The 27,376-nt window shown below is 35.1% G+C and overlaps 1 protein-coding gene across 5 annotated transcripts in view; it reads left to right on the top strand.

Annotated features, from left to right (window-relative positions):
- SUGCT (succinyl-CoA:glutarate-CoA transferase) overlaps positions 1-27,376 on the top strand; it is a 747,336-nt gene that overhangs the window by 353,979 nt on the left and 365,981 nt on the right. For all 5 annotated transcript variants that reach the window (XM_073008940.1, XM_073008939.1, XM_073008938.1 and 2 more), the window contains one exon: positions 20,980-21,082. In XM_073008940.1, coding sequence (XP_072865041.1) covers positions 20,980-21,082 — 103 coding nt within the window. The remainder of the gene's footprint in view (positions 1-20,979; positions 21,083-27,376) is intronic.

Raw genomic sequence — 27,376 nt, 5'->3', positions numbered from 1 at the left:
CCTGCCGCACAGTGCTTACAGTTAGTGGAACGCCGCGTACTCTCTATTAAGCCATGAGACTGCTTTAATCATCTGCCATTTTTTTTAAAGGATTTGGAAACTGTTGAGGAAAAAAAAATATGATGATGAGGTAAAAAATTTCTTTACAAATTGTTTTTGGAGTATGTATATGCATAGTTAGATATAATCGTATGCATATACAATTGTGAGTTCTGTTTTTGCATTTGCTTAACGTTCTTTGTGTATATGGTATCAAGTATTTTGTGTACATTGGCTGTATTTTTTACTTTAATTGGCTCATATACTACCCTGTTGTATAAATATTTCATAGTATACTAAGGGATTTTGGTTTTTCTTTTTTGGCATTTAGGGCATTAAAAATTTTTATTGTTAGAATGTTATTGTCATGAGAATATTATTATATTGAATATTACTGTGCAAATGGAATGATTCAATCAAACTGAATTAAAAGATTTATAGTTCTAATTCTTTGTTTTTTTTTTTTTTTTTTTTTTTTTTGAGAGAGTCTCGCTCTGTTGGCAGGGCTGGAGTGCAGTGGCACAATCTTGCCTCACTCCAACCTCCACCTCCCAGGTTCAAGAGATTCTCCTGCCTCGGCCTCCTGAGTAGTCCCCGTACTTGGAGTCCTCCTGGGAATACAAGCACATGATACCACGCCTGGATAATTTTTGTATTTTTAGTAGAGATGGGGTTCCTCCATGTTGGCCAGGCTGGTCTCAAACTCCTGGCCTCAAATGATCTGCCCGCCTCGCCCTCCCAAAGTGCTGGGATTATAGGTGTGAGCCACCGCGCCCAGCCAAATGTCGATTTTTAATATCACAAACAACATTCAAACTAATTTTTGCAAATGAGAGCAATCTTAGCTTTAATGTGTTTATTCTTCAATTAATATAGGGAAACAGTATTTGAGATAAATTACTTCCACATTTCTCATAATAATGCTATATGTATAGGAAAGATAACATCCTCAAGTCCAATTTTATTGGATTTTATTATCATATTGTATTATAGATTAATATTTATAAAATATTTGAATTATTTGAGTGATAGTTCTGTAAATAGAGATATTATCATTAGGCGTTATTTAAAGAAAATGAGTAATTTAACTGAAACAAGACTAGTCTGGGTGGGGTTAGGGAGGATGGACAGAGAGCAGCAAGACTGGGGAGCTGGAGTCTTATTTAGAGATTTCCAAAAGTGACTTCCTTCTGAACATAGTAGTATTTCCTGGAAGAGCACTTCCTGTGCTGTATACATGCAAAAGAGGGTTGCATTACCTCTCTTCTGGGTTCTTCGGGTGGAATGACATTGTCGGTAAAATTTATTCTACCTTTGGAATCTTTTGGAATAAAAAATAACGTTTACTATCTTATGCCTCTTTTCTGTATTATGTACAGTAAGAAAATAATGTTTCCATTTGTAAGACTAATTTATGCATGGAAGGCAGCAAATGAGAAAATGGGTAAATGTAAAGTAGTAAATTTTTATGCTTCATTTGAAAATTTCTTTATTTTAATAAGTTTAAATTAAATTCAATGGGGACATATTAAAAATAGGGTTTCAAAACAGAAAAATCAAAGAGAAGTTGTAGGCTTGTATATTCTGGCATGTTGCTTTCCATTACCATATACTTGAATTTAGATTATGTTTGATATATTGCTTAGAGTCTGAATGTACAGTTGAAGTGACTTTAGCTTCATTATTAATCTTTCCAGTATGTCAATAGAGAACAAATAGATTTTAGGGCAAGAAATCTGACAATGGCATCCCCAACAAATTATTTTTGGGCTTTTTTTCCCCCTTTAGGAGAGAGGTTCCTGCTGTGTTGCCCAGGTTGGTGGGCAGAGGTTGCAATCATAGCTCAATACAGCTTCAAACTCTTGGGCTCAAAGGATCTTCCTGCCCAAGCCAACTGAGTAATTGGGACAACAGGCATTACAGGCATATGCCACCATGCCTGGCTGATTTTTTACAATTTTTTTCTGAAGACAGGGTCTTGCTTTGTTGCCTAGCCTTGTCTTGAACTCCTGGCCTCAAGTGATCCTCCCTCCTCAGCCCCCCAAAGCACTGGAATTATGGGCATGAGCCACCATGTCTGGCCTCCTAATTTCTATCTAGTACTTACTACCATGTGCCAGGCACAAAAATAGGACTTTAATTTACATCACATCTATTTTACTTAACCTTCATGAAACTTGTGCGAGATAGGAATCATCATTATGTGCTTTTTATTGATGATGAAACTAAGGCTTAAAGACTTAACATACTGTATGATCATGATGGAGACAAATGCTGGCTCACCTATTTAAAGATGTATTGCTGGTTTTTTTAAAAGATGTATTTAACAAATATTGTATATACTAAAGGTGTGCAGTGTGATGATTTGATGTACATATGCATTTGAAGTAATCACCACAATCAAGCTAATTTACACATTTTTCACTGCAGCTGGTTAACACTGTTTTTGTGTGTGTAGTAACTGAAGATCTAAGCTTTTGGCAAATTTCAAGTACAGAATAAAGTATCGTTAACTGCAGTCACATTGTTTACTACATCTCCAGAACGTATTTGTCCTCATAACGGAAACTTTGTACCCCTTGACCAACATATCCCCCTCCCATAATCAAATCTAATATTAATCTAATCCATGTTAATATACTATATAATGTCAAATAAAATCTATTCGATATATATGGAGTTCCACATATATATGAGGTCATATAGTATTTGTCTTTCTATGTCTAGCTTATTTAACTTTATATATTGTCCTCTGGGTTCATCTGTGTTTCAGCAAATGTCAGAATTTATTTTTTATGACTGACTGATAGTCCACTGTGTGTGTGTATGTGTACATATATACTCACACACACGTATGAATGTCCACCTTATTTTCTTTATCTGTTTATCCACTGATGGACAGTTGCTTAAGTTGTTTTCATATCTTGGATTTTGTTAAGCATGCTGAAATGAACATGGGAGTGAAGATATCTCTCTGAGGTACTGGTTCATGTATTTTGGGTATATAGTCATGTACCACATAACAACATTTCAATCAATGACAGTCTGAATGTAGCATAGCGGTCCCATAAAAGTATAAGAATGAATTTTTATGGTTTCTTTTCTTTGTTTAGATATGTTTAGACATACAGTATTCATACAATAACATGCTGTACCGGTTTGTAGCCTAGCAGCAATAGACTATAGCTTATAACCTAGGTGTGTGGTAGGCTGTTCCATCTAGGTTTGTGTAAGTACACTCTATGTACTTGTTCATATAGTGATGTATGACTGTATACCTAGAATTGAGGTGGCTGAATGACAAAGTAGTTCTAGTTCTAATTTTTGAGCAGCTTCCCTGTTTGTCAAAATGGCTGTGCCAATTTACATTTCCACCAACAGTGAGAAGAATTCCCTTTTCTCTATGTCCCTACCACACTTGCTATTTTTTTCTGATAGCAGTCATTATAAGAGATTTGAGGTGATAGCTCCCTGTGAGTATGATTAATATTTCCCTGATAATAGCGAAGTTGAACACCTTTTTATGTATCTCTTGGTCATTTGTATGTCTTCTTTTATGAAATACCAATTCAAGTCATTTGCTTATTTTCACATTGGGTTATTTATTTATATTTGCTATGGAGATGTATTAGTTCCTTATATATTTTCTAAGACTATCCGTTAAATATATGGTTTGTAAATATTGTCTCTCATTCTGTACATCATCTCTTCACTCAATTGATCATTTTCTTTGTTGTACAGAGACTTTTTAGTTTGATATAATCTCATTTGTCTATTTTTGCTTTTGTTGCCAGTGCTTTTATGGCCATAATATAAAAAATTGTTTCCCAGGCCAATATTAAGAAATTTCCCCCCATTTTTTTTGTATTAGTTATATGGTTTTATGTGTTATGTTTTAATCTTTAATCCATTGTGAGTTGATATTTGTATACAGTGTCAGATACAGGTCAAATTTCTTTCTTCTGCTTGTGGATATATAGTTTTCTCACCACCATTTATTGAAGAGATTGTCTCTTCCCTATTCTATGTTCATGGCATCCCTGTGATGATCATTTCACTGTAGATGCATGGATTTATTTCTGGACTCTCTATTCTGTTCCATTGATTTGTTTGGATTATTGTAGTTTTGTGATCTATTTTGAAATTGGGAAGTGAGATGCCTCCAGTTTTGCTTTTCCTGCTCAAGTTTGCTTTGGCTATAGTCTTTCATAGTTCCATATAAGCACAGTAAAGAATGCTGTTGACATTTTGATAGGTTTTATATCGCAGATTACTTTGGATAAAATACACATTTTAGTGATATTAGCTCTTCTAATCCATGAACATAGGGTGTATTTCTGTGTCTTCTTTAATATTCTACATTAATGTTTTCTAATTTTTAGTGTAGAAGTCTTTTAATTTCCTGGTTGATTTTTTTTCCCCAATTGTTTAATTTTATTTTTTGTTACTACTGTTCATATAACCGAGTAATCTATTGGAGAATAAGCTTCAGACCACAAAAGTGCCTGAAGAGATAGTGATCTATAGATTGGTGGTGTGTTTACTTGATACGCACATACATACACCCAAAGACACACACTCAAGAATGGCTAAATAAGAGTCAAAGAGTAAGAACAGAATATGCAGTGAGCACATGCTTTATGTAGACACATAGATATAATATGACCATTAAATATGAGGGCAACATAATCAACATTTTTAAAAAAATCAAATCTGGTGCTGTGGCCCATGCCTGTAATCCCAGCACTTTGGAAGGTTGAGGTGGGAGGATTGCTTGAAGCCAGGAAGGAGTTTGAGACTAGCCTAGGCAACATGACAAAACCCTGTCTTTACAAAAAATAGAAAAATTAACTAGGCATGATGGCGTGCACCTGTAGTCCCGCCTGTTTGAGAGGCTGAGCTCTGAGGGTCACTTGACCCCAGGTGTTTCAGGCTGCAGTGAGCTATGATTGCACAATTGCACTGCGGCCTAGGTGACAGAGTGAGACCCTGCCTCAAGAAAAAAAATATATAATGTTTTCTATATGTGGTAGGATAAAGATATTTATTATGTAATTATTATGTATATGATGTAGAATAAAGCAAATGAGAAATTGTGAGATACTCTAATTTTATCGTTACCTGTGTCCTTGAGAGCCAGAAGTGTTCTAGAAGTTCTGCACAGTAAAAACCACCATCAATAAAAACTTAAGGTAAATACAAAGTTGTTCTAACATACTTAATTTAAAAATCATCTACACATTTGTAAGAAAAAAATAATAACCCAATAGAAGATTGTCAAAAAGATACAACCAGGCATTTTGTAAAATAAGATGTGTAAATAACTGTAAGCATTAGTAATCAGTGAGATGCCCCCTTTTTCCCTATCACACTGGAAAGAAAATCAGATCAATGATAAAAATGATAATACCAAATTTTGTTGAGAGAAACTGCTTATATAATGTATTTGACACTTACTCTTCTCATTGAGACCTTCTTGAGTTACCCTGTTAAAAAGTGCAACTCTTCCCAAAGGGCTTTATTTTTCTCCTTGATTTTCTCCATTGCAATGCTACAAATAATACAGATTTTATTCATTTATCTCTCCTTTTGGCCATCTTGGAGGTGAGGATTTTTGTCTATTTTGTTCACTGCTGTAACCCTACACAATGCCTTGTATTTAGTAGGAACTCAATAAAACTTATTCAATGAATAAATAAAATGTTTTAAAATTATATACATTTAAAAGATTTCCCTTTCCGAGAATGGATCGTAGTGAAGTAAGATCATGTATAGAGCTTTATCTGCAGTGATGTTTATTGAAGAAGTACTCAGAAATTTTAGGAAAATAAAACATAAATATCACAGGTTAGCTCAAGTAACTTACGATAGACCCTTATAATTAATATTCTTCAGCCATAGTAGGTAACTATTTCTAGACCAGGACATATGACTGCTAAGTTTAAAATGGTTACAAAACATAATGATCACTTCTTAATTTTATAAGTATACATTTGTTACAGAATCATGGTATGGAGAAAAGAATAAAAAGTAAACATTCACATTTATAGAAAAAAGCTAAAATTATGCATAAACCAAAATTATTTCTATGTGGTAAGGTTATAGTTGATTTTATTTCTTCTTTTGTCTCTGTTGATATTTACATATTTTTTTCTTTAATCATTTGATATTACTTTACCAGTAGTTCTTCACAAAGAGATCCTAATTAAAAAGACCTATTTTTTAGTATAAGCAGTCTCTGGTGTGAGGTGTGACCAGACCTCGGTAATATGGGTAACTTTCCTATATCACGTTTCCATTGACATAGCTTAGGTTGTGTGGACGGTCATAGTAATTCTCGTCAGGCCAAACCATTGTAAAATATGATCCACATTTTATTCAAAATCTGTACAAAAAACAGTTTACGTCTGAACTGTGAATGATAATTAGTATCGACAAGAATTGTTAATGTGTTCGTAATAACTGTGAATCATAATACATTAACCTATATAACTGTTGTCTTTACGAGCAAGTTGTATGTAATGTACTGAGCCATCTTGAGATTGAAAGCAGTGCTTAGATTCCTTGTTGGACTCTTACTCCATCTTTTGTGTGGCCTGCAAATTGACATGCAGACAATGGAGAGCTCATAAATGCTAGGGGGAGAAAAGATAACTTTAACCATAATTTATCAGTAATATGTAGAGATAATTCCTAAGAGGAAATAAGATCTGAGGAAATTACAGGAAATATTAAATCTGTGATTCTGTTTATGGTAGAAATGCCGACCAACAAATTCCAGCTGTTTCTCTGTGGGTTACAGAAGTGTCACAGGCCTGTTTATAGTTACTGAACTGTAGACTTGAGACTGGATCTTATGGAGCCTTGTTGGCTTGATTTGGATTTACTCAGATTTGTCCAAAGGGACATTTCCTATAGGTAATGCATGTATGGAATGCACCCTGTACCAAGATTTTGTTTCTAAAAACTTCTCTAGTGTCTTCCCCTTTCCTGCCAACAGTGTGCCTCCCTACAAATGTTAGTGTAGTTTTGTTTATTTAACACTTATATAGCACTTACTCGTACCGTGCACTGTTCTGAACACTTTCAAAGTGTTAATTCATGTAACTTATCGTAATAAGCTTATGAGGCAGGTACTATTTTTTAAACCAACACAAAAGTAAAAATCTTGAAGGACAAGAATAATAATTTGTGGAATTAAAATAGCTTCTATATGAAAAAGGTAATTAAAAGAGAATCTATAGTCGAGGAGAAGAAATTTGAAATTTGTGTAACTGATAAAGGATTTGTTTCTAGACTAGTAGACTAGTACAAAATTTCCTGTAAGTCCATAAGAAAAACAGTTTCACCAAAAAAAAAAAAAAAAAAAAAAGCAAGACAACCCTCAACATCTGATGACCTTTAGTCCCATGAAAAGATACTTAATATCTCCAATTGTGGGAACTATAAATAACCATGAGCTATACTATTCTCCCTCTATCAGACAATAACAAAAGTTGGTGAGAATATGGAGCACGGTGTAAGCAGTGAATGGCATCAATTATTTTAAAGTGCAATTGAGCAAAATCTAATATAGCTGAAAATGTGTCTTGTTTCTGACTGAGAGGCTCCCCTTCTTTCTCTGTCTACTCTTAGGAAATCACTGATAAGTAAATGATATTTACTGTTACTATGCACTGTGCTAAGCAATTTACAACCATTATAATTTCCTTAGAACAAATGAGAAAATTGGAGCTCAGAGAAGTTAAGCAACTTGCCCCATGATCACAAAACTAGATTAAGGTTAAATGTCAGGCTTATGTTCTCAATGAATTTTATTTATTGATTTACTGATTATCTTCCATATAAGGCAGCAGTGTGTAGTGAGATGGGCTATGGGCCTGGAATGTAAAGACCTGAATGTGAGTATCTTAGTCCTTCAATTTTTCATATTCCAAATAGGAAGCATTTGTCTTTTCTCATAGCATTCTTGAAAGAATCAGTTCATAAAATCATTGCCAATATTATGAGGCATTTTGGAACTATTGGGTGGATCAGTGGTTAGTTGGGAAGAAGTCAGGAATGGGTAGAGCCTAGGCAATACTTCCAGTGCTCCCAAGTGGCCTTGGGGGCAGACAGTAGCTCAGTTGCCAGTGGCCTAAGGGTGTTCCTATATGTTAGAGTTTGTTTGCATTTTTGTTAATATCTAGTGAGTCTACCCTACTGAATAAACCTAGAGAAATACCAGTTCAAGATCTCATCCTCAGCTAAGAGATTTGAGCCATCAGGTCCAGACATTGCCCTATCTACCTCTCTAAGCCTCAGTTTCATCAATCATGAAGATCATAAAACTCATGTCATAGGAGGACTAGAAATAGTATTTCTTGTGCCTGGTACATAAAAGGCTTCAGCTAATGTAGCACTAAGATGCTATATTTTATATACCTACTCCCTTTTTAAGCCCTCTATGGGACTGATCTTTAGCAGTACATCACTCACAGAGCTTTGTGTGGTCTACTCTCATGAACTTCACCACCAGAAGTCAAGCAGTAGAAAGTGGTGATTAACACATGAGCATTGAACCCAAGATAGAATTTCTGCTTGGTGCATAATGTTTACATGAATTTAAAAGATTACTTACACTTTCTAAACCTTGATTTGCTTATCTTTAAAGTGAATGTAATGATGGTATTCATACTTACCCCATAGGATGTTGGAAGAATTAAATGAAATAATGTGTACTAGTAAAATGTGCTTAGCACAGAACCTTGCACCTACTAAATGCTTAATAAATGGTTCATGTGAAAAAATGTTAATCTTAATTAGTGAAGATTTTTATGAAGATCCTATTGATAATCGAGCTTGTGACTTTAACCCAAATCTATTCAAAGCTCATGTGTATTGTAGCACACTTTCTATGTTTGTTTGAAGACTTCCGGTAACCTGACTGCCTGTGAGTTTCCTATTACTAGTAATATTTTAAATATGCATTAGACAATTACTTTGAAGGAATGAAGAAAACAATGGAATTTTATATTTTTATTTTTTTCAAATATATGTCTCTGTCTATATATCTAGATATATAGGTATATGTATCTATATACATTTTTATTTTTATTATTTTTTTTTTTTGAGACACGGTCTTGCTCTTTCACCCAGGCTGGAATCCAGTGGCATGATCATGGCTCATTGCAGCCTCAACCTCCGAGGCTCAAGTGACGCTCTCACTTCAGCCTCCCAAGTAGCTGGACCAGCAGGCACTCACCACCATGCCTACCTAATTTTTTTGCCAGGCTAGCCTCAAACTCCTAAGCTCAAGGGATCCTCCTGCCTTGGCCTCCCAAAGTGCCAGAATTACAGGCATGAGCCACTGTGCCTGGTCTCATGTATACCTAATTTGTGGAGGGTTTTTTAAATCATGAAGGGATTTTGAGTTTTGTCAGATTTTGTCAGATGCTTTTTCTGCATCAAGTGAAAATGGTTATTCTGTTAGTGTGATATATCAGGTTTATTGACATACATAGGTTGAACCATCTTTGTATCCCTGGGATAATCGTTTTAGTGTACTGTTGAACTCCATTTGCTAGTATTTTGTTGAGGACTTTTGCATCTATGGTCATCAGGGATATTGGCCTGTAATTTTCTTTTACTGTTGTGTTTTTGTCTGGTTTTGGTATCAGAGTAATGCTGACCTTGTAAAATGAGTTTGAAAATATTCTTTCCTCTTCAGTTTTTGGAAGAGTTTGAGAATAATTAGTGTTTGCTCTTTAACTGTTTCATAGAATTCAGCTGTAAAACCATCAGGTCCTGGGCTCTTCTTTGATGGGAAACATTTTTTACTGATATTGTTTCATTATAATTCAATTGTGGTAGGTTGAGTATATTTAGGAATGTATCTGTTTCTTCTAGGTTATCTAATATGCTGGCGCATGATTGTTCACAATAATCTCTCACAATCATTTGTATTTTGTGATATCAGTTGTAATGTCTTTTTAAATGTTTTTGGATTATATTTATTTGAGTCTTCTTCTTTAAAAAAATTCTACCCCTCAATGATTTGTTGAGTTTGTTTATCTTTTCAAAAATCAATTCTTTGTTTTGTTCCTTTTTAAATTTTTTTTTTGTAGTTCCTATTCATTTATTTCTGCTCTGCTCTGATTTTTAATATTTCCATTGATTTATAATTTTGGGGTTAGTCTGTTTTTGCTTTCTTAGTTCCATGAGGTGTATTATTAGATTGTTTATTGTTAATCTTTTTACTTTTTGATGTAGACACTTACTGCTATAAAGTTCCCTCTTAATACTGCTTTTGCTGTGTTTCATAGGTTTTGGTATGTTGTGTATCCATTTATATTCATGTCAAGAAATTTTATAATTTTTCTTTTATTTTCTTCCTTCCTTTTTTTTTTTTTTTTTTGTTTCAATAGAGATGAGGTCTTGCACTGTTGCCCAGGCTAGAATGCAGTGGTATAATCATAACTTACTATAACCTCAAACTCCTGGGCTAAAGCTATCTTCTTGCCCCAGCCTCCTTGTACTATAAGCAAATTCTACAAATTCTACCACACCTGTCTAACTTTTTTTTTTTTTTTTTTTCCTGTAGAAATAGGGTCTCACTATGTTTCCCAGACTGGTCTTAACTCTTGACCTCAAGTGGTTCTTCTACCTTGGCCTCCCAAAGTGCTGCTTTTAAAGAGTGAGCCACTATATCCAGCCCTAAAATTTTTCTTTTACTTTCTTCATTACCTGATTTATTGTTCAGGAGCATGTTATTTTATTTCCCTTTGTGAATTTTCTGAAGTTCCTGCTATTACTGATATCTATTTTTATACTATTTTGATCAGAAAAGATAGTTCATATGATTTCAATATATATATATTTTTTGACACAGAGTTTCACTGCTGTTGCCCAGGCTGGAGTGCAATGTCACGATCTCGGCTCTCTGCAATGTCCACCACCCGGGTTCAAGTGATTTTTCTACCTCAGCCTTCCAGGTAGCTGGGATTACAGGCATATGACACCATACCCAGCTATTTTTATTTATTTATTTTCTTTTTTAGTAGAGAAGGGGTTTCACCATGTTGGCCAGGCTGGTCTTGAACTCCTGACCACATGTGATCCACCTGCCTCAGCCTCCCAAAGTGCTGGGATTACAGGTGTGAGCCACCATGCCTTGCTCAATCTTAAATTTTTTGAGACTTGTTTTGTAGGCTAATGTATGATCCGTCCTAGAGAATATTTTACTTGTAATAGAGAAGAATGTGTTGGATGGAATGTTCTACATATATATATATATTTCCATTTGGCCTAGATCATTATTAAGTCTAATGTTTCCTTTTTGATTTTCTGTCTAGATGATATGTTTATTTTTTTAATGGCATATTAAAGTCTTTTACTACTATCGTATTGCCATTAATCTCTCCTTTTAGAACTATTCATATTTACTTTATATATTTAGGTGTTCTGATTTGGGTACATATGTATTTACAACTGTCATGTCCTCTTGCTGAAGTGACTCCATTATTATTATATAATGTCCTTCTCTAGCGTCTTGACAATTTTTGCATTAAAGCCTTTTTTTCTGAGCCTAGAAGCTCTTGCTTTCTTTTGGTTTTCAGTTGAGTGCAATATATTTTTCCATTCCTTCACTTTCAGTCTATGGGTATCCTTAAAGATGAAGGGAGTCTCTTGTAGTCAGCATACTACAAGAGAAAGAAAATCAAAGCAACTGGTTTTTCTTTTTTAAAACTTTTATTTATTTATTTATTTTTCATTCATTCAACTACTCTGCTCTTTTTTATTTTGGAATAATTTAATCCAACAAATTCAGTGTACTTATAGATAGATAGGGAGTTAATACTGCCATTTCATTCATTGTTTTGTAGTTGTTTTGGAAATACTTTTTCTTTTCTTTCTCTCTTGCTGTCTGCCTTTGTGGTTAATTGATTTTCTTTTCTAGTAGTATGTTTTAATTTCTTGTTTTCTACTTTATGTGTATTTTTTGTTTGTGAATACCATGAAGTTTACAAGAACTTATGATTTTTGTAATAGTTATAGCACATAACAATAGTTATAGCACATTATTTTAATTAATAACAATTTTTGATTGCAACAACAAAAAACTCTACATTTTCACTTCACTCCCTCTTCTCCACATGTTGAATTTTTGATGTCACAACATTCATCACATTACATTGCATATTTTAAACAAATTATTATAGTTGTTATTGTTTTTAATAGTTTTATCTTTTAACCTTCATTCTAAAGATGTAAGTAATTTACACACCATCATTACCATATGAATATATTCTGAATTTGATTGTGTACTTACTTTTATCAGTGAGTTTTATACTTTCAGATTTTTTGTATTGCTCACTCATGTCCTTTTTGTTCAGCTCAAAGAACGGTCTTTAGCATTTCTGGTAAGGCAGGATGGATTTCCTTAGCTTTTACGTGTCTAGAAAAGTCTTTATTTCTCCTTTATTTCTGAAGGATAACATGCTGAGTACAGTATTCCTGGTTGACAGTTGTTTTCCTTCAATGTGTTAAATATATCATCTCACTCTCTTCTGACCTATAAATGTTTCTGTTGAGAAATCTGCCAGATGTATTGAAACTTGGTTATATATTAATTGCTTCTTTTCTCTTGTTGCTTTCAGTATCCTCTTTATGGTTTTGATATTTGGCAGTTTGATTATAATATATATCTGGTTAGCCTGATTTTGATGAAATCTGTTTGGAGGTCTTTGACTTTTCTATACACAAATATTTATATCTTTCTCCAGGCTTGGGAGGTTTCTTGCTGTTATTTCTTTAAATGTGATTGTACCCCTTTACCTTTCTCCACTCTCTTGAACGCCAATAACTGCTCTTTTAATGTGGTCTCATACATCCATTAAGCATTTTTCATTTTTTTTTTCTTTTTTATCCACTGCCCATATATTTTCAAATAATTTGACTTTGAATTCACAGATGTTTCTTCTACTTGATTAATTCTGCTTTTAATGTTCTCTATTGCATTTTTTTGGGGGGGGGTGTTCACATCATTTTCAGCTCCAGGATTTGGGGTTTTTAAAAAATATTTTAATTTTTCTGTTATGTTTCTCTGATATTTGTTTCTGTGTATTTTCTTTAAGTTCACTGAGCTTCCTTAAAACTGCTATTTTGGGCCAGATGTGGTGGCTCATGCCTGTAATCCCAGCACTTTGGGAGGCTGAGGCAGGAGGATCACCTGAGGTCAAGAAATAGAGACCATCCTGGCCAATATGGTGAAATCCCATCTCTACTAAAAATACAAAAATTACCTGCATGTGGTGGTGCACTCCTGTAGTCCCAGCTACTCAGGAGGCTGAGGCAAGAGAATCACTTGAACCCAGGAGGTCGAGGCTGCAGTAAGCCAAGATCACAGCACTGCACTCCAGCCTGGTGAGCGAGCGAGACTCCGTCTCAGAAAAAACCAAACATAAAACAAATAAACAAACAAACAAAACACACACACACACACACACACACAAACTGCTATTTTGAATACTTTGTCATTTCTATCTCTTCTAGATCAGTCCCCAACACATTATTTTGTCCATTTGGTAATGCCATGTTTCCTTGATTGTTTTTGATCCTTGTGGTTATGTTGTGATGCCTGTGAATTGAAGGAGATATTTGTTACAGTCCTCACCATCTGGTTATGTCTAGTAATGTTACTCAACAGTAAGCCTGTCCAGAAATCCTGAGCAGACCCTCTGTAGTGGTCCCAAAGCCTATAATCACTATAGCTATTGCAGCACTAGAAGGAGCTCTAAACCCAGGACAACCATGGCCAGTGCTAACCAGGCTTGAGTTCCTTGACTTATACAGTTGGTACAGAAGCTGTCTGGAATCAATATGGGGAAGACTCAATGAGAGCAACAGCTTTGTTTGGAAGCTGGTCATGGGTTCAAGCCTGGGAGACCTGTGGTCTGTGTTTCCTGCAGCATAATGTTGTTGGCTAGTTTCTCTTGTGTGGTACCTTCATTGGCCAGAATGCAGAGCAACCACCAAGGTTTGTATATTTGTTGCTATAAGCCCCAACCCTGTGCTTTGTTTCTCACTGAGCCTAGGTGGTCTAGCCCTACTGGTACTCCCAAAATTTTTCATGAGTTCTTGGAATGGTGGGGAACCTGAATGTCTGCTTTGAGCTCCACTTTTCCCACTGCAGAAATTGTGAATGTAGGGCAGTTCGCTCTGTGTGGTACTGTTTTGGCTGGGGAAAGAAGTGACATGGTCAGATAATTGTTCTTCTTACCATTTTATTATAGTTTTTCTCACTTTTGTGGTGCAATGGGGTGTCTCAGCCTCCCAAGTCCTTGAATATTCAGACTGGTCCTTTTGCCTGATGATAGTTACTGGTTGGATTTCTTTGTGGAGGAGTTAAGCTACAGAATGCCTATTCCTTCATCTTGTTGCTTTCAGTCTAAAAGAATGGGTTTTTAAGGTCATTTGAATTCCTGAGATCTTATGACTCTGAAAAGTATAGGAAGTCCCTAAATTGAAACATGATGTTTGAAGCATTTATGTTAGTCAGTTTTGAAATGTGATTTTTTTTCCCCTAAGACATACTGCAAGATTTTCTGCAAGACATACAGAATTTAGGGACTAGTCTTAAAGAAAATTTAAGAGGAGATGCTGTGCTATTCCATTTTAATCTGAGGGTCTCAAATTGTCTTCCTTCTCTCAATGTCTGGGTCTGATTAAACATAGTCTTTACAAGGTTTTAGGAGACAGTTATGTACCACATTAATTCAAACCAATGTGACTGAGAGTCTCTTATTCTTTCCAAATCATCATATATTCAGTCATTCAGCAAATATTGAGTACCAATTATCTTCTACTTACTGTGTAAATAGCAGTCAAGAAACAGTCTGTTTTAGTGTGATAGAAGATAGTGGTACTGGGGAAGGAGACAGTCAAACAGACTTGAGATACACCTAACATCGGTGACTTTTTGGAAGGAGGAATATTGGAGGCAGTATGTTTTTAACCAGATATTGCTATAGTCTGGGTGTGCGGAATCAAGGGCCAGGACTGTGATAGTTACAGTGTGAATGGAGGAGTAGTTGATTCTATAAGGCAGTTGTATCTAAGTTATAAGAAATGAATGAAAAGGAAGGCGTTCCAGGTTTAGCCAAGGGTGTGAGTTCTGGCAAGTGAGGAATCCTAAGTTTATGAAGGAAATGGAAATCATAAAATCTTCTATGGTCATGATATCATGGGGATGCTAATGCATCTGAGTGGAATTATCCTATGGTATATAGAAAAAGGGAACTAGGGAAAGAAAGGTCTGGGCTGGTAATATGGATTTAGGTGTCATCTGCATAAAAATGACAAGATGGCTTAGGTGAGTAAAAGGGAACGAAGAATATTGCACAAATGTCCAATAGAATAAAACACAAATGTCCAAAGAATAAAAGCACAAGTGTCCAAAGATGTTTTAGAGAACCAAGGGAGGGCCGGGTGTGGTAGCTCATGCCTGTAATCCCAGCACTTTGGGAGGCCGAGGCAGGAGGATCACTTGAGGTCAGGAGTTTGAGACCAGCCTGGCAAACATGGTGAAACCCCATCTCTACTAAAAATACAAAAATTAGCCAGGTGTGGTGGCAGGCACCTGTAATCCCAGCTATTTGGGAGGCTGAGGCTGGAGAATCGCTTGAACCTGGGAGGCTGAGGTTGCAGTGATTTGAGATTGCACCACTGAACTCCAGCCTGGGTGATAGAGCGAAACTCTGTCTCAAAAAAAAAAAAAAAAAAAAAAAATCTAGGAAACCAAGGGAGAATGGTGTCACAAGACCTCCAGGTAGAATAGTTAACATCATCAAATACTGCATAGGGATGTAGTATGACAACCATGAAAAGAATATTGGATTTTACAAATGATAGCTGGAGTCCTTTAGAGACTGGGTAAGAAAAGGCATTCATGACCAAACCAGATTTCAGAGGCTCGGGATTGATGGTGAATTGAAAACAGATAAATAAGAGTAATTAAAAGGATTGGAAATTTCTAGAAAATGATCTTGGTTTTCAAATGGGAACTTGTTATTAATAATAATATGGAAGATACTACTGATGGGCAGATTTGGGATGCATCAGAGGCAAAGCGTATGTTGCCTCCTGTCAAGTTTCTTATCTACATCAGTCGTACATCTCTAGTCTCATCTACATCAGTCCATTGTCTGCATTAGTGCTGAGTAGGTCAGTCCCCTGCCTAAAGACCTCTCTGAGTTCCTTGTTGCAAGAAGAAATCCAATATTCTTAGCATAGCAGACAAGTTGATTTGCATTTTGGTTCTTTTTTTTTTTTTAAATAATATCTTTTTTATTCCATATACCAAGCAAATTTTTAAAGGAAGCAGTAAACATAGGATTTCTATCTTCATCCTTGTTTGAATGATGATATACCTTTTAAGATTTTATTTAGCAACTCTTCATACTTACAATAAATTGCATATTACATTATATAATTAGCAATGATTTAATCAACTGTCTGTTGATAAGCCCAAAATAGATTTAATGAGTAGCAAGCCAAATAAATACATATATATATATAATTAAATTAGAGTGTGAGAAATTTTGAACATACTATAAAATAACTCATCAAATAGTCACATTCACATACTTTTGACCTGTCCACCCACTTTTGACCATAAGCATACTTAATTCCATTTATTTGGGTTTTTTTTTATTATTATACTTTAAGTTCTAGGGTACATGTGCATAACGTGCAGGTTTGTTACATATGTGTACTTGTGCCATGTTGGTGTGCTGCACCCATCAACTTGTCAGCACCCATCAACTCGTCATTTACATCAGGTATAACTCCCAGTGCAGTCCCTCCCCCCTCCCCCCCTCCCCCCTCCCCATGATAGGTCCCAGTGTGTGATGTTCCCCTTCCCATGCTGCTATAAAGACACATGCACACGTGTTTATTGCGGCACTATTCACAATAGCAAAGACTTGGAATCAACCCATATGTCCATCAGTGGCAGACTGGATTAAGAAAATGTGGCACATATACACCATGGAATACTATGCAGCCATAAAAAAGGATGAGTTTGTGTCCTTTGTAGAGACATGGATGCAGCTGGAAACCATCATTCTTAGCAAACTATCACAAGAACAGAAAACCAAACACCGCATGTTCTCACTCATAGGTGGGAACTGAACAATGAGATCACTTGGACTTGGGAAGGGGAACATCGCATTTTGGTTCTAAACTCTCTGTCACATTTCATCTTCTGCCACTTGGGGCACAGGAGATTTCAGATTCTTTCCAAGTTAGATCTTTGTACATATTGCTCTCTCTACCTGGAAGAGCCTTTCTCCCATCTTTCACATGTCTAATTCTAACTTGCCTTTCAATACTCGGCTCAAATATCGCCTTGTTTTTGAACCCTTTCCCGCATCCGTGGTTCCAGTGCAAGTCTCCCTCTTTTTTGAAGAAAAAACCATAAGTTGTTTCTTCGTATCTTCGTTTCAGCATCCTGCATTGTAATTCCTCTCTTTTCACAGCTGTGTTCTCCATTAGACTATATGAACTCTTAACACAGGGACTGTCTTTTTTATTGCAATCTCCGTGGCAGAGGCAAAACAAACTCTTGCTAAAAGCATCGGGAATGCATGTGTATTAATGTAATAATATATACTGAGGTATATAAGACAGAAGTGAAGAAGCATATTATTAGTGCAAAAAATGAACAGTTTCACCTCTGCTCCTTCATTTTTTAGCTGTGACCATATATAATGAATAAAATATGTGAAGCTATGCATTCCGAATGTATTCTGCTACAGTCATTATGTGTTAGAACGTGGTTTTGGAGTTAAGCAATCTCAGCTTTAAACATGACATCTGACTCTAAGACTCTAAAACCTGTATAAATTTGAGCAAGTCAATTTCTCTGAACCTGAGTTTCCTATTGGTCAAATGAGAATAATATCGTATAGCGTGACTGTGAAGATAAAATTGACAAAATATAGATTAAACTATTTAATAACCAGCATTTAGTTGTCACTAATGTCACAATTATTTCCAACTCTCACCTTCATGGCTGAGATCTCTTATTAGTTTCTCTCTGGTCTTGTATTTGTCTCATTTGCAACTTTAATTCATTTTATAAAGAGAAGAATGTTTCATTTCTTAAGTGGAATTTTGATGTTAGGAAATTTAACATCAGCTGTGCTTCACCTATCTAAATGATGCCATTTGATTCATAATACTCATTCCCAACATTAAGTGAATTTACAAAAATCTAGAATGAAATATATGTGTTGATTTAGTAAGTTGCCAATTACATTTGAATTGTTCATGAGTCTCCAAATAATTTCCCAGTGAAGGCCCTAGCTTCACTTGCTAAGCTGGATCTGAGGACACCCTTTTTGTCTTATCTTCTGGAATCTATTGCCCTCAGTGATTTATATCAGCTTTTAAAAATTTTTTAGCAGAATTTTTGTGGTTAATAAAAACATGTGCTTACAGCTTTTTGCATAAAGGATTCCACATCCGATTTAGATCAAGAGATAGATTTTTAGAAAAAAATGATGGATATGTCCTCTGAGAGCAGTGGAATGCAACGATGTTCTGTCTCTCTCTGATTGAGTTCATGGCATTTCAGAACCCTTCCACACCCACACCCACGCAAAGACACAAACAGTGGTCACAACTGCAGCTCCCGCAGTCTCATTTCCAGAGTGCATCCGTTGTTTTCCATAACATGAAATAAATCCCTCTTTTTTGCCCAGTGGTGAAAAGCTTATATAAATACTAAAACTTCAGCTATTCCCCTGAGTTTTCTGTTGGCTAACCTGCAGCCATGGGTTGTTTGGATATTGACATGCATTTGCTGTGTAGATCTTTCAGGCCACTTTGGTGAGTCCAGTGGTGATAAATTCTGTTGTCTTGAAAATTTATCAGGCTAAGTGTTTTAATGCTCCATCTATGAAAACTTAAGTAATTGACGCCCTCATCGAAAAGGCTCCAGGTTCAAAGTATCTCTTGTTCTTTCAGCATATATCATTCTGATGATATATATCTATATATATTTTAGGAAGCCTTGGCCAGGAGTTGACTGTAATAGTCATTGAAAAGAAAGTAAGAATGTGAAGAATTGATGAGCCAAACATTTAACCTTGCATTGTTATTCCTATGAAAGATTTTTTAAAACTATATGCAGAAATGAAGTATTTTATTGTGTACTAAATAGGGGTAGTTAACATTATTGGGCTGAAATTAAAATGTATAATAAAAAATCCTTATCCATAGAATTGGAGAGAAAATGGAAGGCATATATTTAAAAATAAAATCAATACTTGGTGTATAGTGGGTAATCAGTAAATGAATGTGTGGATAAGATTGATTAGCTTCCTAGTGAAATGTAATACTACCTTTATAAAGAAATATTTATTATATCCTTAAGTAAAAACTTACATGATTGAACATCATTGTTCATATAGTAGCCTTATTTTGGAACATATATTTATTCCATTTTTTCTTTTTATTTCTTGTTTTTCATTTCTTCTCTTATGTAGCAATCAATTAAGTGTCCTTCAGTATTGAAACTATTCTTTTTTTTTTTTTTTTTTTTGAGATGGAGTTTCGCTCTTGTTGCCCACTCCTGGAGTGCGATTAGTGCGACCTCGCTCACTGCAACGTCTGCCTCCCGGGTTCAAGGGATTCTTCTGTTTCAGCGTCCCAAGTAGCTGGGATTACAGGCACCAGCCACCATGCCTGGCTAAATTTTTGTATTTTTAGTAGAGACAGGGTTTTACTATTTTGGTCAGGCTGGTCTGGATCTCCTGACCTCAGGTGGTCCACCTGCCTTTGCCTCCCAAAGTGCTGAGATTATAGGCGTGAGCCACCGCGCCTGGCTGAAGCTATTCCTATATATATGTATTTTTTTTTTAATGGTGAAAGAAGTACATTTATCTAATACAGTTTCCTCTGGAGTCTGCAGATTTGAAGTTAATTTTCGCTATGTACAGGAGAACCGAAGAAAAGTCCATGAATATTCTACTATTGTTTCACTAGCCCTTCCATATTAGTAAAACATTTTAGTCTACGTTGGCTAATATTTTAAAAATGGCTACCTAGATTATTAATTAGAACAGGTTTGACATTTTAATAATCAATAATTCTGAAAATCTTCATTCATTAGAAACTAATTGTGTTGGGGTGTCCCTATAGATCCAAGATTTTATTTCTGTGTTCACTGTTTTTACAGGGAAGAAATGTCAAACAATAAATCTCATAAATGTGTTAGCTTCCCTTCCTTAAGACCTATTAGAGAAAATAAAGAAAATTCATATGCTTTTCTGTCTGTGAAGTCCAATTTTAAATTATAGCAGAAATAAAACAGACAAAGGATTTGGATAAATTTGAGTTTTGTTGGCTGAATTGAAATATCACTCTTTGCATATCTTCAGTTGTGCTGGTTAGTAAATCACAGTGTAAAGGTTGTTTGTAGGCCAATGGTTGTGACCGTTAATTTTTGCATACTTTTCCCAAAGCTTTCTTAAAACAGTTACATTAGTATTTTTTGTTGTTGTTTTGAAGAATAAGATATCAGTGCCTATCCTAACCTGATTTCCACTACCTGAGACCTAAAAGACATATTGCCCAATGACTTCACGCTCAAAGTACAATGATATTATTATTATTAAATTCACAAATTGCTCAGAGAATTCATAGCAATAGAAATAGGAAGAATTACATCTGTAAATGATGGATTTTTAAACACTAGCACCTGGGTAGCTGCTTTTATCCGTACAGGGCCACTCAAGTCATTTCATACAGACAACCTTCTCTCAAATGAGGTGTAAAGAAAGACTAGGAAACATATTTTTGTCACTATTGCTTGCTTTGAAGGAGGACCACATGATAGAAGAGGCTGTGTTATGTTCCTTCCTATGTAACAAAATTTATCCTTGTTTGTCTTAGGTTTGAAGAAGAACTAACTAGCAAGTGGTTACATCTTTTTGAAGGCAGTGGTGTCCCGTATGGCCCAATCAACAACATGAAGAATGTATTTGCAGAACCTCAGGTTTGTTTTTGAAGTTTAACAACACAAGCATTTGCCTCTCTTTTCTGTCCAGATTGACTTATATCAAGGTACCTTTGCCATTGATTTCAAGCTTAAGTCACACAATGTGATTTTTCACCATTATATTAAAATTGTTTGTGGGTCTGAGATAAAAAGAACCAGAACTTAGAAGTGGCTGTCCATAAGCATACTTATGTCTGTGTTAGATTTAATATACTGTATTTCTTCATTAGCCACTACATGAAGTTTCTGTGGCCAGGGTATTTAATTTTCCTGAAAAACAGAAATATACACAATTGAGATATCAGGGTCGGGTACTCAGAGACTATTCTTTGTAGGAAGAAATATGAGAACTTTCATAGTTACAGTCTACCTCTGATCATATGATTATCTTAAAGTGTACAGAGCAAGTCATATTTAATTCTGCAAATGAGAGGACTTTGTTTGCTTTGATGAATATGTGTTATTTGTGAGGCATAAATTTTACACAGATAGATATTTATGCTCTACATTGCTTATCAGGCTCCTTTTTGGGGTCCAGGAACAGGGTCACCTGAAAATATATTTACTTTATAACGTTGTTCAAGTAATTATTTTTAGATGATGTGAAAATAATGTTTTGATTTTATTACTTCAATCAGTATAACTACACGCAGTTTACCGTTTCTCAGATTCATCCGTTAATCCCCAAAAGTAGAGGAACTCCATTTTAAAGCTTTCATTGTGATTATTCAACTGTCTTGTCAGTTTCCAACATTCAAAACTATGGGGTATATTTTCCTGGGTTCTTTATATTTATATAGTGGTGGGTTTTTCTTAGAAATAAATTACTGAACATAGAATATACCTTTTGAGGGAGGAGACCTTTGTTGGAAAACCTTTGGTGCCTTTTATCTTACATGAATATCTGCTTAAAAGAAAATTGAAATATTTTAAATTTAATGGTTACTACATTTACTGGAGGAAAAAAGTGAACAAATTCAGGAATTCTGCTTGTGCTATTTTTCTGCCAAGATTGTGAGTATGGCAACGCTTTGTTCATGTTAAAACATTGGTCAATAATGGTCAATAAGTATCTGAGATAAAGGGGCCCATTTGGTGTGTACTATGTGAATTCATCTGAAGGGGACCCCACACCATCAGTGGGTGAATGCCTGGTGATTCTTTACAAGGAGGTAGCATTGTGCACACTCTGAATGTCGTAGACCAGGGGACTGTTTTTCTCACTTCGTAACTTTGAGTGAGGCCAAGCCATCATTTGAAGCTGTCATGTATTGAGGTGTGTGTAGAACTTCATGTTTACCTCAGTTTGAGGGTACGTTCCTCTGGAGATATTTCCTAAGAGTTTCTCCATCATCATTTCTATTGCTCCATCTGTGTTTTATCAGAGATGAAGACACCAAAGCAAAGAATTATTTTAAATAATTACATTATTTAAAAATATATTAAGTATATTCTAACACTACCTATTTTTTAGGCTTTGATAAACAAAGATTTATAATCCCACCCACTATCTTAAAATAATTCACTTTATTGGCTAGTTCAAAGTGAATATAGGATAATTAGAATTTTTATACCTAATTTTCTCTTGTGGTTCAATGTAAGTACTTTAATCTCTGCATGTCAATTCTTTTGGAACTACAAAAATTTGTTATTGGTCTATGGCATATTTTCAGTCATTAGCCTACTTTCCAAAATGGAGAACATTTATATTACCTAAGTCAACATACCAGCTTTTCATACTATTACAAATGTCTCTACTGCCCTTTGTGTACATTTGTGTAAAACAGATTATTTTTGAAAACCCTCAGAATGACATCTAACTGTGATGACTTAGTTCATTCATTTATTCAACACACTTATGATATATCTAGTGCTTGTGACTTAGCAGAAATTCAGTACACAATGTGTACCTGCTATTTAAGTCCATTTTGAATGTATTTATCAGAAAGGTACTGGTTAATGAGTTGGTTAACTCTGGAATGTGCAAGTTTTCCAAATAATCAAGTTGCTCCTCTGCAGTCCCCCCTCCCCTTTTTAAAATCCTCCCCACCATAACTATCATCTTGTGTACTCCTGAGTGAGGCTGACAAGCTGTATCTTCAGGGCTGGTTGGAAAACCTTTGGTGATCTGAGGGAACTCAGTGTAACGTAATGGTTAAGACCATGGAGTCAAAATTGGTGGGCAGTTTATTATAAACTTCTAGACTTTAGTTTTCTTAAGTGTAAAATGGTGAAATGGCATCTGAGATACTGTTTATGAAGGGAACAGCACAGGGATTGTGAGATGGTAAACAGCCAATGCCTAGTAGTAGCTGTGGTTATGATGGTGCCCTTTAAGGTTATATTCTTGTTTAACTTCTTTTACTTGTCTTTGTATAGTGGATAGAGGAAAATCCAGTGTAGCTTTGGGGATGGGGATCATTAAGTTAAGCTTGCACTCTGCTATCCTTTTATAAAAATGTATCTGCAAACCCTATGCCAAGAAGAGAACTTCCTTTCCTCATTTCTGATTATTGAAAATCCTTTTATTTTTCATTTTCCGTAAAAGTTTTTTCTAAGTATGATTTCCGTTTAAGGTATCCTCCCTTGTTTTGCCTCTGATGAGCTGTAGAGTTTCTTGGCCCTGGGTGCATGGAAACGGCCACTTCTGTTCAGATGTGGGAACACACCGCTGGCGCATGTGGCCCACTCTCCGTGTGCGCTGTGCCAGCACAGCTGCTAGTTCAACTGAAAATTGCTTTGGGTGAAGTACAAGGCCTGGAACATGGCGTAGGAATGGAGACTTTGATAAAGTGAAAGGGGTATGTCTAACAACCACAACAAAAGCCAGGATTGGGAGACTCAAGTAACGGCAGAAAAATTTGAGTGCCTACTTCTTAAGTAGACCATTAACAGCATTTCATCTGTGGTTTGAACTTGGAGACAACAAAAATGTACTTGATGGTAGAAACTATTTCTAGCCTAACAATTTCATCATAGTCTCATGGATTGAGGTAACTTGATTTTTCGATTCAACCAAAACAGCAGATGATTTTTTTTTTTCTTGGATAAATGAGAGATTGTCTACCTTTTTTCCTCTGATTATATGTGACAGACCTTTGCACAGTTAAAGTGATCCTACAGGCATCCACTGTTAAGTCAATCAAGAATACTGCAGGCTGGGTGTAGGGGGATTGGTCTGCATTTACTGAAAGTTCTGAGGAGTTTTTATTCAGAACCCTTAGAGTGGGAGTTTTATTGTCTTTCTCTCTCAATGACAAATTATCTGTGGAAAGTTCTGTGCATTATAGATGTATAATATAGATTATCTGCATATAGATTTTAATAGCCAGTCATTTTTCCAAGTGCTTTCTTAAAATATCTTCTTTTAATCAAGCCAAGATTGTGCAGTACATTAAAGGAATTCTTAAAAAGTTTCAGAAACTTACTAGATGACCTCAGTATGGTCCTATTTAACATACCCTCGGGAACATGCGCATGAAATACATTGTGGTTTGAGGGTTTCCAACCCAAACAAACTTAAAAGAAAATGCAGCTTTTAATAGAAACTATTCAAATTCCTGCAAACATAGGTATATATCTTACCACTGAGAGGGATTAAAAGCATCACTGTCTACACTGAGAATCAAAAGGGAATGTGCCATTCTGCTTTTAGGCTTTGCTTAAGACTGTATATTTGGTGATTCTAGCATATACCATCTTTGATTAAACTGCTCAATTAAAAACTATGAGTGATTGAAGCCTCTGATTAGTGTTTTTGTCATTGATGCCATGACCTGAGGGTAGGGAAGAGAGGGCAAAGAGTGTCACAAAACTGGTGTTATTTAATAGAGTCTTCACATTTGTACCACACAAGTTGAATGTATCAGGTGTAAGACATCACCCTGAAGCATCACTTCTGAGAACTATTGGGAGGAAAATATCAGAACTATTGAAATATCACAGCTGGCCCTGATTTTAACTAGTGCCAAACACCTGCAAGCTCTAAAAGGATACCAAAACAAAACCCCACCCCGTGGCAGCAAGCCATTCCTTAACAACCCTTTCTTAACTTTGCATCACCATCAAAATTAATTTAACATTTTTCTCCAGAAACCTTATTCTTCCTGTCCCAGAAGGCCATTACAACCCCTTTAGCAAATCTTTCGTATGGGATGAATATGTCATAGAAACAGAGTGAAGTCTTGAAATATTTGATGGCTGAAAATTATCTGTTTTCATTTCATTATTTGTATAAGCTTTTGAAATTGGAGGGTTTATTAATCTCTAGACTAGCTCATATTATCTGAGTGACTTTGTTTTAGCACATTTTGGCAAAATATCTGAGCATCTTATTTTTTAAAAAAGGCCAATAGTCATATAGTAAACATCAGAAGCACCCCCAAATACAGAGTTATTTTTCAAGACCTTTCTACCACACAGACGTGCATGTGCGCACACGCACGCGTGCACGCTTACACACACACACACATCCACACTCACTTCTGATGCATTTTAAAGATCACCTTTCAAATGACATTAGTTAATATTTCTTTAAATGCAGTTTCATAGCCCTCAGAGGGTTGTACAAGTCAAGCAAAATTATATTCTTGTTTCTAATACTTATGGGAAATACATATATACAGTGGTCTTTGCAACTGGAAAACTGTTGATAAAGATCTGATGTAAAATAGTAGGTCTGGAAATAATTCCTAGCAGGCAAGGAGATAAAAACATAAATTTTATGTGTGTCTCCAAATATACATAACACATTTAACTGATGTACAAATTTAGATACACCATATTTGTGTGTTTGTTTTATCATCCCTGTAATATTTTAAATATTTGAAGAAATAATATATTTCTGATGTAGGTGATTAAATAAAATAAAAATGGAGAGTTTAAGCTCCCAGTTTTATATTAATATATAAAGTATAAGGCAATTGTGTACAGTTTTATGAGAAAATTATCCTATTGCAAAAAACTTCCTGTGTTATTATTTAAGAGGAAATGTTAAAATGTTGAGTAAGAATCAAAGACTTAGTACAACATTACTGGCATTTTATGTTCTTTTTCTTCTACATACCTATGAAATTTGGACCCTTTTTTATGGACATAATGTCTTTAAGCTATAACACACAGAGGCAAAAGAGATCATAATCATTTTTTCATTCACTCATCCCTTCCTTCATTCAGTAAATCATCATTGACATCTGCTATGTGTATGGTCTTGTGTTTGGTATTTGGCGAGGAGTGGTATGATGGTAGAAAGTGAATCAAGAGGACAAAGCTGTCAAAATTTCAAGGACTTTGCAGTTTAGGTTAAAGTAGAAAGTGTTCAGTATCACAGAAGAGTTACACATAAATGCTCTGAGCATTTCTAATAGCAAGAAATAACAGGCATAAAACTTGGGGTTTTCTTGTTTAATGACGTAACAAAGGTTTAAAATCTGACAAAAAATTGTAAAATGTCTTAAGCATATTTGCCCCAGAACTCTTTATCCTTTCAAATGCCTTTTGTAATTAGTTTATTCTGTTATTAATAAATTTCTCCTCAATGACTATGAAGAAGATAATGGAGGGTTTCAGCTTTTGCTGTTTAGCAAGTTTGAAATTATTTGTGACCTTGATACATAAAACATATTTTAATGTCTTATAACGTTATTCTTTCTCTGCTCGCTCTCTTTCTCTCGCATGTCCTATAGTTTATTCATCAAGCTCCACATATGTACTTCATATTTTCTGAACACTTTTATAATATTTCAGAGTGGAAATATATAGTACAATAATTGACTTTTACTAAACTTTGAACTTGCAAGCCAAAGACATAATTGTTTTAATGTGTAAAAAATTAAAATCAAGAAAACTGAATTAACACTATTTGGGGGCATTTTGCAACCCAGAATAAAGAGTAATTAGTACCAGCTAATTTTTGAAAACAGTTTAGCACAGCGCTGTACAATAAAAATATAATGCAAACCATATTTATAATTTAAATTGTGTAGTGGGCAAATTTTTAAAATAAAATAGCAAAATTAATTTAATATTAATAGCAAAATGTATAATTTTAATTATATATTTTATTTAACTTAAAATATTCAAAATATTAATGCAATTAAAATTAAAGGACAACATTAATGAAACATTTTAAATATTGTGCTAAGTCTTTGAAATCCGTTGTGCATTTTATGCTTATAGCACTTATTGCAGACTAGCCTAATTTCAAGTACTCAGTAGCCATATGTGGCTAGTGGCTGCAGTGTTGGCGGGATCAAACTAGCCAATTATAAAAATATGTGGGAGTTTGTTCTT

This window comes from Chlorocebus sabaeus, chromosome 21, assembly GCF_047675955.1.
Source record: "Chlorocebus sabaeus isolate Y175 chromosome 21, mChlSab1.0.hap1, whole genome shotgun sequence".
NCBI classification, from domain to species: Eukaryota; Metazoa; Chordata; class Mammalia; order Primates; family Cercopithecidae; genus Chlorocebus; species Chlorocebus sabaeus.
Note: the sequence above shows the minus strand (reverse complement) of the source record. Positions and strands in the feature narration are given on the sequence as shown.